Here is an 11605-nt window from a genome sequence, read left to right as displayed (position 1 = left end):
GATTCCGGGTTGTCTGCGACGATATGATGATGTCATGTTCCTGGTGTAACCGGACTGTGATGACGTCATCCAGTGACTGTTGAGCTGCCAACGTGACGCTAAGCATGTCTTGTCAGCAGCAGCGCAAAAACGCAGCCTCACATAGACGGCAAAATTTGCCGTTGTTCAGCCACCACTGCGTCGCCGTCCTTCGCAAACAGCACGGTGCAGATGAATGCGACTGCTTTTGTCGTTATCAATGCTGTAGCCTTTTTCTTTCATCGCAAGATGCAGGCATTTTCTGCAACGAAACATCACGATTTTTGTGATGTGTCTCACGTCTTCGGAGCCACAATGACAATTTGACATGAATCATGCGTTTTGGCAAGGGCCGTTTCGGGGACAGTATTAGAGCAATATATAACGATGTGAGTTGGATGTGCCTTCGGAAAATGGGCAGCATGTCACCTGCCTACACCTTTGTGATTTGGGATGTATATTCGCCAAGGACTTTGACAATCGCAGGCTGTTTGTAGGCTCGAGTTCTGTTCAGGTCTGAGATTGGGATAGCCTTGTATTTCGCCTCTTCTATATGTCTATCGTTGCACCCGATCTGAGTCTCCCAGCGGCCTGAAAAGATGCCGAAGTGAGCCAAAGCCATTACCACTCTCTAAAACTGTGGATGGATATCAGGCTCGCTGCCGGATGCAGCAGTTTCTGTCACATGGGTGTGAGACATCTTATGTTTTGTTGATTCCGAGCAAACGCCAGGCTGGCCGTTGTAGTCCCCAGTCTGTAGCCTCAGGCTCAGGCGTTCTGCTGGGGACCACTGCAGGTGACCGCCGCCACCTCTCCTCGGTGGCAGTTATCCACGGTGTTGTGAGGACAATTCTTCAGGTGGCTCTCGGAGCCACTGCAATTGACGTCATCCATGTAGAAGTTTTCAGGTCCTCCGGCACCGTACGCGGAGCAGCAGTGTGCTCTCCCAGCGCTGAAAAAAACATTAGTGGTCTTTTATTCCAGAAGTTCTCGCGATTACGAAATGCATTACCTAAGTTGCGTATCTCACAGTTGTAGTGTATGGAACGTCTGAATACATGACTAGTTAATGTATTGTTTCTAGCTCTGGTCAGCTCATAAATGTGGGTAGTTTACTACTCGTTCAGCACGCTGTTGAACATGACATGAAATCCACGCTAAGCATCTTGCAGTTCATTGAAATTACATAGGAGCAAGTTTCTACTACCGTATCAATGCTTCACAAAATTTGGTGATAGTTGCACGCATGGGAGTAACCCCACCGGCGTCGTTGTTTGCCAGGGCGATCGAAATGAGAGTTTCATACGCTTAATGGCGGTGGACATTAAATGCAGCGTATGATGTTGCGAAAAGGAAAAGAGGTCCGTGTCGTGCCGGGAGTTAAAAAACCACAGGGACCTAAAATACGCACCTAAATCCTAGTGTCCGGCAGGCAACTGACGCGTCCACATTTTCCCACGAGTCGTCACAGACATAGCCCCAAGTGCCGCCGACGGGTCTGAGTTCGACCCGGCCTTGCGCACAGTAATCACCTCCAGCCAGCCGGTACTCATCTGAAACATAATAATATAGACACATATTCAGGGAAAATACAAATAAAATACAAATATAGACACATATTCAGGGAACACAAATGTGCACGCGTCGTACCGATCATTGGCGTCAGCCCTCGAAGAGCTTTCATGAGTTAGCGGGGGCTTGTGAGCGATTCACAATGTGTCGTTGGAAAAGGGCCTCACTCGCAAACTGCACGGTACCAAATCTTTAACGCAAACGCCACGCGAACCGCGGCGCGAGTGTTGAAAGCACAACACCCCACGGTCCACGCGCTTTCACAGAATGACGGAATCACGGAATCCGTTGTGAACGTGTCGACCCTTAGTAGCAGTAGTCAGTCATCGAGTGCAGCACAGCAGATGTGTAATCGGCGTGAAGTCCATTGAAAACCTGGATAGGTCTTCGGCCTGATTCCCTATTTCAAATCATCTGTTCTAGAAATGAAGTATGTGGTTACGAAGAAAGAAAGTCAAGTGCTGTGCGAGCGTCAATACTTTTTCCAGCCTTAAGAAGCAGTGGGAGGGCGCTCATTGGCTGTTGGGTCCAAACGACGACGTTATGTTCGCTTGGGTGGGGGAGGTGGGGGGGGGGGGGGGGGGTATTTCGCGCGCACACACACGCACGCACGCACGCACACTCACGCACGCATGAGGAAGTTTTGCAGGCTTTTGGCACAAAGGAAGTATTTTATGCAGATAGGAAGTCTCGCTGGAGTCCACAGGCGCACAAAAACAGGGCACCGTACATGTTCACTCCGTCATCCGCTGCCCTTGTCACTAAACAACTGCTGTCGAACGCCCTACGCTATTGTCTATTGCAGTCGATGTAAGGTTTTCTGATCACCAGGTTGCCGAATTGCAATTAATACCATCAAGGTGAAAAACTGCACGCGAGGCCTGCGAGGGACACAAAGGTCATGAGTTTCTCCAAATGTGTCATCGATGTATCAGTGATGAAGTACTCTGTCTGGATTAGCGCGCGCCTAAGAGTCATTATGGACGATTTGCGTTTGATAGAATTGCGCATTAATCCTCATCGAACGGACTATGTTCTTGTACGAGCGAGGGCAAGTTGCAGAATTGCACGTCAGATGGTGACACAAATTGGTGGAAGGTTTGGACATCTTCGGCATACAGAAGGCAGCCGGACTGAGTGACCCACAGCAGAACGCTTATGAACATCGAGAAGAGCAGTGAAGCCGAAAAGGATCCTTCTGGAACGCCAGAGGCCATTGGTTTCCACTTGGAACTTTTTCGAATAAGTTTTGGGATGGTAATAATAAGTTGAGAAGTTTCCCGGAATAATGAATATGATCTGACAGAAATAAGCTACCACCAGGGGCGCAGCCAAGGGAGCTAGCTTAAAACGTGTACATGTTTTTGTGTAGTTATGGTGTTTGTGGATGAGGAAAAGAGTACCAACTCGCATGCACAACCATCCTATGACCACAGAGCGCATGGCCTTGGTCCAGGTCATGACTTACATCTATGGGTGTCTTCTGTAAAACACTTGCTGAGCTAGAAAAAGGCAGTTTTCTAAAGCCATTTGGGGCACAGAATTCGAGAGGTACGCTGAACACAATGATAAATAGGGCCACAATGGGTCACATGAAAACATGTCGGGTCATATGGCGCCATCCAAAGTCAATGATTTATTTTGCCAGTATCGTAGAGGTTAGATGAACGAGTGCGACGCGTGTAACCACCTCCGTGTTGTGTTTCTGAAGCTGCTGGTGTACAATTTCATGTACAAATGTGTCTGTTCTCAGTTTGTTACACCAGCATTGTCAAACGCCGACGGGGCCATGTATACCACAGCTATTCGACGCTGAGGTCTTGCAGATATACAGTACACAATTACCTACCGCAGAAAAGCATTGTGCTATTCACATATCCGGTTAGCAATTTAATTTTCCAGTTCGATAGTTTAGAAATTTGACTTAAGTTGAACTCCAGCTGACCCCCAAGTCAGCCTAAAAGGACAGTTTTGCGTCTGGCATACCTTTGCCCCCAGCTGCACCTAACAGAAATAATTTGGTCAGAAGCACATTGTGATAGAAGACAAAAAGCATCGTTCGTGTGGGCTACTGATAGTCCAACCTTGAACCTGACCTGGCCTTACCCTCATGGGGAGACACAGTGGCCGGGTTCCCACGCATCGTTCAGATTCTTACCTCAAGAACGAGCAGACATTTGCCCTTCCGTTACAAATGTAACGTCTACCATTAGACACGTACGTCATGGCGCGACACTGCGTACATATTTTTCCACTTACAGCCTCCACGCACGACGCCCGGGCAGACGCGTTCCGAGCACATGCCCGAGTTGCACGTGAAGTTGGAGCGGTGCGTGGAGCAGTCCTGGTCGAAGGTGCATGTCTGGCCTGCGCTTACACCTGCAATGATATGTGGGTCAGCGCAGCGTCTCTCAGTACCGTGATTTAACGATGACGTTTCGCGTATACGCCACGGATAGGTAAGACTGGGCTTTGCGCGTCAAGTCCGAGGTGCCAAATTTGGCTTCGCGCGGTTTTACGCTGTATGCGCCATAGCAGGCAGCACCAGAAGTCATTTGTTTGCTTTGTGCACTGGAAATAGCCTAAAACTGGCTTAGGACTGGAATCCTGGTTTAGATATTTCCATGGCCTCTGGAGGCAAGGAGCTGGAATTAATTTCGTAGGTTTTGTGCAAACTCCGCCTTGGACACTGATGGCACAGGTAGTGCAACCACATCTCAAATGCTTGTGGCAATGTGGAGTAAGGATTTGCACACATCTTTCAGTAAAGTGAGTTAAATGCTGCTCACTGCTGCACTATCCATGGTGCCAGCAGTGTTTGCGCTTCCAGAATGATCCGACCAGTCATCCTTTGGTCCCTACGTTTACGAGAGCATTGATGCTGTTCTTGAAGAAATTGTCTTGAGGGAGCCGTGCGAGACACCCAGCACTCTTGACACACTCAACAGTAGTGGATGTGGCGTGGGTTGTCGTGGGGCTCTGACACGCCCCACAGTGGTGGATGTGGCGCGGGTTGTCGTTGGGCTCTGACACGCCCCACAGTGATGGATGTGGCGCGGATTGTCGCCGCGCTCTCACCTGTCGCGTATACGCCACGAATAGGTAAGACCCGGTTTGCACATTTAGTCCGAGGTGCCAAGTTTTGTTTCGTGCTGTTTTGTGCCGTATGTGCCACAGCAGTCAGCACCTGAAATTATTTGTTTGCTTCGCGCACTGGAAATAGAATAAGACTTTGATTCTGGTGCAGATAATTCTATGGTTTCTGGAGGCAAGGGCTGGACTTAATTTCATAGATTTTGTGCAAACTCCACCTTGGACACTGATGATACAGGTAGTGCAACCACATCTGAAACGCTTGCGGCAATGTGGAATACGGATTTGCACACATCTTTCAGTAAAGTGAGTTAAATGCTGCTCACTGTTGCACTATCCATTGTGCGAGCAGTGTTTGCGCTTCCAGAATGGTTCGACCAGCCATCCTTTGGTCCCTACGTTTGCGAGATCATTGATGCTGTTCTTAAATAAATTTTATTGAGGTCGGAGCCGTGCGAGACACCCAGCACTCTTGACACGCCCCACAGTGGTGGATGTGGCGCGGGTTGTCGTCGGGCTATGACACGCTCCACAGTGGTGGATGTGGCGCGGGTTGCCGTCGGGCTCTGACACGTCCCACAGTGGTGGATGTGGCGCGGGTTGCGTCGGGCTCTGACACGCTCCACAGTGGTGGATGTGGCGCGGGTTGTCGTCGGGCTCTGACACGTCCCACAATGGTGGATGCGGCGTGGGTTGTCGTCGGGCTCTGACACGTCCCACAGCGGTGGACGTGGCGCGGGTTGTCGTCGGGCTCTGACACGTCCCACAGTGGTGGACGTGGCGCGGGTTGTCGTCGGGCTCTGACACGTCCCACAATGGTGGATGTGGCGCGGGTTGTCGTCGGGCTCTGACAGGTCCCACAGTGGTGGATGTGACGCGGGTTGTCGTCGGGCTATGACACGTCCCACAGTGGTGGATGTGGCGCGGGTTGTCGTCGGGCTCTCACCTGGCCGGCATTCGTTGTTAGTTCGGTTCCAGTATCCTGTCGCACAGGCGCAGGCACCGTCCGTGCACACCGAATGTGCCGTCGCAGCCTGCAACGATTAGCCAACGCACTCAACGGCGGCATGGGAGGGTGACGCTGTTATACACGGTCGTACTTCTAGCGAACTGGCAGGACGTGTCAGATATTGGGCTTGACATGCAGACGCTGGGGAGGCCGACGGAGTCGCTTGCGTCATCTCATCTCCACGCGCTCCATTTGTCACCACCATTAGGTCGCATACAAAATCACTTGGGTGATAGTCATGCCCATACAGATAGGAATGCAACCAACAAATCAGCAGATACATAATTAAATAATTTACCAACAGACGGACCAAGACATTCCGGTCATAATATACATTCTTCGAACGTCTGGTAGTACACAAGCTCGGTATGATAATATGCTATTGTCGGCGGTCCCAACAGTTAGAAGATATAATTTTTGCTTTTTTTTTGCTCGCGGACATTTCAGCGTTTCACTATTCACTATTCACATTATTGTGTGGTGTTTCCATTATTGACGGGTTTGCATGGCCTCATCAGTATGTAGAAAATCGTTTAGATTTGCTACCACTGATTATGCTTCAGCATTTACCTAACATTATTTCCGGTACCGTATGCTGTCAATCGTGATATGTGTACATTTCCAGGGCCCGCATTTACCATGTGTCATGGCTCTCCATTGAACATCGTCACATCTAAAAATCTGTAAAGGAAGGGCTGTTCTGGGTGTTCTGTCAACCTTCACAGGAAACACATGCTGGAAACACTCAGCGCATTTGAAATACCTAACCAGCAGAGGAGTACAAAATGCAGACGCATCCTATGTTTAGAGCATCGCCCGCTGCACCAAGGGTGACTACGTGGCAACGCATGGCGTGTTTGAACAGGTCAATTTTGGGAACGATTTCAACTACTACGGATGTTGCCTGCTGCAGACCGCAACAAAAACCGTCAGCTTACAGATCGTTAGTTCAGATCGTCTGCTTAGCTGCCAAATGTCCCCTGTTCTCACGGCTGTATAACACTTATACTGCATAGTGAAACAATGATGATGACTTCTAGCACTTGATCTGAAAACCACTCTGTCAAAAGGGGCCGACGGAAGGCGTTTGGTCAGGTCGCCACCGCCAGCACCACACGTGACGCTCGCTCACCTGGCACTCGCTGTTGGTCGTGCACGGCTCCGACAGCAGACGAGCTCGGCACTCACTTCTGGAGATCCGCCTAAAGCCGGCGGTGCACGTGCAGGTGCCGTCGCTGCCACACTCTGAGCTAGGTACTGCCCTGAAGCAGTCCGCGTTGTTCTCGCACGCGTCACCCAGCACCCTCCCTGGCAAAAGCAAGCAGTCATGAAGTGGCAGCAAAAAGGTCCATTTGATTTCATCGAAACAGTTTGGTAGTGCTGGACTGCAGTGGGCGTTGTACAACAGAACAGCAACAGATACGGCAGTGACCAGTGGATTTGGTCCCCACAAAATTACGCCAAGTGTCATGATATTCTTCACCACTTGCCAACAGACACAGCACCTGAAACTGTTCAACAATAAGTCTGCCGGAGCGTAGCTGGAACATATATATAGTGAAAAGCGTGTGTGCTCAAAACATTTTGCGCACTCATTTCAACGCCAAAGACTCAAAATCAGGGTATGACACTGGTTTGGATTTGAACCCTGGAACATGACATTTTGCATGTGGTAGCATCTTCCGTGCCCGTGAACAAGAGCTGCACAATGTGTCGTGCTTGCCAGCGGCTCGCAACGCTGCGTTACGCTTGTGAAGATCTTCACGTTGAAAGGACTAGGACCACTCAGTATTTTAGAATTGATTATAGTGTGGGGCTGTTGATATTACATTGCTAGAACGTTACAGCTCATCTTAAAATTAACAAAACCATGGAGACCTGTTTGGCCGTTTTTTGAACGAAAGCTGCTGTTGTTCTGTCTTGTAGACATAAGGAAGAAAATATTACCTCAGTAAATCTCGCACAGAATCGGTCATGCTTAAGCAATTTTGTTTTGTTTACTTGACATAAGCTTTAAGTCAGATACCTGTGCTCAACAGAGACAGTGAGTGGAATTGACGTGGCCGATTACGAATGTAGACAGTCGCTCGATGTCTCTTACATGGCAGACGGTTGACAGCAGTTTGAATGTTTACCAAACCGTCCAATAACGCCTCCGGTCTGCAAGATACCGCTGCGACGGATTGCTGCACAGCGTCGAGCCGAGATGACACCGAGCTCTGCATGGAATTCAGCTTTGAGGAGAATGAGACCTGGGCCTCTTGCACCGAGTCCAGCCTTGGGGAGACAGAGCTCTGGACCTCTTGCAGGGAGTCCAGCCTCGAGGAGACAGAGCTCTGGACCTCTTGCAGGGAGTCCAGCCGGAAGACGAGGGCTGCCAGGGTCTGCTTGATGTGGTCCAGGTCTTGGGTCATGCTCTGGTGGGCCGCGGCCGTGGCCGCTCTCACAGTGGACTCGTAGAAGGTAGCCAGCTCCGTGAGCACCTGTTCCAACGAGGTGTCGCCCGTGGCCGGGGTGGGCGACAGGTCGGCCCAGGCCTGGCCGAGGAGCAGCGTCACCAGCAGCGGCAGCAACATGGTGCGGCACGGTCCGAGGACGTGGCACAACTGGGGCCGGACGCGACGCGACGCTCATGCCAGGTGCGGCCGGCAGTGTTTACTGTTCGGCAAGATACGGCCGAGAGACTTCATGGCCCTCACCCCAGGTATGCAGACGCTGTGACGGTGGTGACGTGGGTCGGACGACAAGTGACTCATGGGTGATCACGAACGGCCCTCGGCTGCGGGCCCCAAAAGATGGAGCGTGCCCGAGCAGGTTTTCAGACGACCCCCGGCAGAAGCGTAAGGCTCAGGGAGGAGCGGGCAGCGCTCGCGTCCGCGCGTGGTGGAGCTCTCAGCTGAACTGAAGTGGTCCAATAAGTAGTACATGGACCCCAGTTCGGCTTAACAGGCCCATGCTGGAATTGGGTCAGAGCGCACACTGTTCGGTAGTGGGGACCCTGAATGGGATACCACCCCTCCGTTGCCTCGATATGCACACTGTTCGGTAGTGGGGACCCTGAATAGCATAGCGCCCTTCCATTGGCTCGATATGCACACTGTTCGGTAGTGGGGACCCTGAATGGCATAGCACCCTTCCATTGCCTCGATATGAACAATCGTCATAAGCTCCCCTTTTCGGACCAAAGTTGGAACTCAATCAGAGGTGCAGATGGGGGGGGGGGGGGGGGTGGGGTGGGGTGGGGACGCAGCGACCGCGTGCAGATAATCAAAGGGCCAGGTAAATGCCACAATGCCCCTGCATTGGCTACTGTTCTAGTTAAATATTTTGACACATACAATGAAAACCAATAACACTGAGCCACAGAAGAAGTGGTTGGAATTTAATCATTTTTGTTTTGAAGGGGTTTTCTAAGCGACACGGTTCACATCACACCCGGTTGACTCGCAGGTTCCGGCCAGGCTGCGGCCGTCGCTAAATACGTGGAGTGTATGTATGTGCAATGGCCGAACTGTGCATAGCACGAGCATCGCATAAATGTATTTATGCCTGCGAAATGCTACAGAAGAGCCGATGTAAGCGTGCGAAAGAGAGCCAAACGAAAAATGAATGCTGCTTCTGGAACTGAACCCACCGCTGACCCTCTACGGATCCATCAGCACCCGCGGGGCTACGCATCTTCATGCTCTTGAATGCCACGATTACTGTACAACATTACACCGGCGACGCTCACTGTGATTGCACTTGTGTGGTTTGGTGCCGAGTGAATTTTTTTTTTTTGGGGGGGGGGGGGATTTGATTTGCGGGGAGCCTGAAATACGCTAGAATACGGCTGCCGGTTATTGGCCAATCCGAGTACATCGGACCCAATGCAGTTACCGGCTGGTGACTGGCGGAGCACACGTATCATTGGTGGCTTGTGATACGCCGAAGAGCAGCAGCGTTTGCAGCTGCGCCATGACAATACAGGCCACAATGCCATGCTCGGTACCAAGTTAATAGATTGTTAGTCGTTGCCAAAATACAGCCCTGTGTGGAACAAATCGCTCTTAATTTACAATGGCTCAGTGGACTCTTTCTAAACCGGTGAAATTCAGAACATTCGTCAGGTCTTTTATATGGGTTTTACAGTCATGTTAGGGATGCCGCAAAGGTACACTGTGGACAGGAATATTTGGGGGGGGGGGGGCTCACTACCAGGAGGACTTTTGTCAACCCGGTACCCTTTGGCAACGTGCTGGCTGCGCCGCTGCCTACATACAATAGGTAAAAATATACATTTACATGGCAAAGCCATGCTTTTCTGAAAATGTTCAACATTCAGTCAGAATCGATTAGTGATACAAGTTATGTGACGTAGTTTTGAGCGTGCGCACACGTAAATTTAGCAACAAAAATATAAACGCCAGGCGTTGCAGCCTTCTTAGGCCGCGCAGCGTCGGCCCAGCGGCTCACATTGGGATGTGACCAGCGAGCGGACAAAAATGAGGACACTCCTGAACAAAGTAAATTTGAACGCCCTAGGATATGAAATCCTAAAATTTGGAGGGTAGTCTGGGTGTGTGTCTCACTTGTGCGATTTTAAGATTGATGATAATATCTGATTGGCCCTTACAGCACCGTGAAACGGTGCTGGAATCTGGTGGTGGAACTTAACGAGTAAAGGTGAAATGTTTATTTTTCGTGTTGCTGTAGCTGCTAAACAGGCAGATTAACCACGGCGGCTGCCTCCTGGTGTCGCTTCCAGCGGTCAGCGCCGTTCGGTTTTACAGAAGCCGCAACCCGGGCCATCGCTGTCCTTGCTCTCGAGATTGCCTGCAGGTATGTTCGGATCTTTTGATGTAATTTGTTTCACTAAGAGATTCTGCAACAGAATAAACTCTCTCAGGCAAACATGGAACGCCTAGTTCGTTTCTTAACTAATTTCGACCCACTATTTCAACAATAAGAAGAGCCCTTATTTCCTTCTGGGCGAGGGGCCCCTTGAGTAGAACACTAAGGGCATATTATTCCTCCCGGTCAAGGACTGAGCGGTCGTTCCGTCAAATCGCGGACTGTTTTCCGGTTGCCATTGCGGTGATGCGGGGCGGGATTCCCTGGTCGATCCGAAGGCCCTTAGAGGGATACCTCATATCACATTGCTCTTGTCCATGACCCGGGAGGCCTTCTAACCCGTGCAGTTGGCCCCGGATTAACATAAGAACCCTCATTGACGCAATAACATCCATGTAGCCAGGGGTGGACCAATAATTGTCACATGGGGTCTGATTCCATGTTCGTCTTATTTTTCATTTTTTTGCAGCCAGCCGGTCGCAGCTCAACCCTGCCAACTGGCTTGCCACTCAAGATGATTTTTAATAATCTTTGTAAAGGTGAACAATATTATCAGAACAAGTAAGTCTTGGTAATTGTTCAAGTCTAGCGCACGCATATTTTTTCATACATGCGTATCCTAGCAACAGCTGTCAGTGGTGTTAGAAAGAGTGCTGACCGAAATGGCCCAGCTATTGATGTTCTGGCAAAAATGTTTTGTCTTACGAAATATCACGGACGGGAAGAAATTTATTCGTAATATCATTTTGTATCGTATTTATATTTTCTGTAGCTCTACAACTAGCTTTCCATAACAACAAAAACGGTGCTTTGGAGCAGGAAAGCTCAGGCCAGAAAAATCTACACTGTCGAGCATATGTTGGATGAAAGCAATGGAAATGCAGCAAATCTTCAGCAAATATTTTGCGTTTGCATCTCGCTATTGTTTCTACGCATTCTCTTTTTGTAAGTCGTTTTGGCGTTAACAGAGGCGTGGTCATAAAATCGCCACGTGGCCCAGGGGCTTAAGATCGCATTTCGTTGAGAGTCTCGACTTCTCGGGCCGCGGACAAATCGCAGCTGAGCCTACCAGCTTACACC

General features: G+C 50.2%; 1 protein-coding gene across 1 annotated transcript; it reads right to left on the bottom strand.

Moving 5' to 3' along the window:
- Nucleotides 1–473: 473 nt before the first annotated feature.
- Nucleotides 474–8284, bottom strand: LOC119104880 (CD5 antigen-like). The gene is made up of 6 exons (XM_037228614.1): nt 7794–8284; nt 6825–7000; nt 5630–5717; nt 3850–3969; nt 1430–1571; nt 474–970 (listed from the first exon to the last, which is right to left on the bottom strand). The coding sequence occupies exons 1-6, from the start codon at nt 8266–8268 to the stop codon at nt 787–789; spliced, it is 1185 nt and encodes a 394-aa protein (XP_037084509.1). The 5' UTR covers nt 8269–8284; the 3' UTR covers nt 474–786.
- Between the last annotated feature and the right edge of the window lie 3321 nt (nt 8285–11605).

Source organism: Pollicipes pollicipes, unplaced genomic scaffold (genome assembly GCF_011947565.3).
Source record: "Pollicipes pollicipes isolate AB1234 unplaced genomic scaffold, Ppol_2.1 Scaffold_6052;HRSCAF=7182_pilon_pilon_pilon, whole genome shotgun sequence".
Classification (NCBI taxonomy): Eukaryota; Metazoa; Arthropoda; class Thecostraca; order Pollicipedomorpha; family Pollicipedidae; genus Pollicipes; species Pollicipes pollicipes.
The sequence above is the reverse complement of the archived record's forward strand: the minus strand, read 5'-3'. Positions and strand labels throughout refer to the sequence as shown.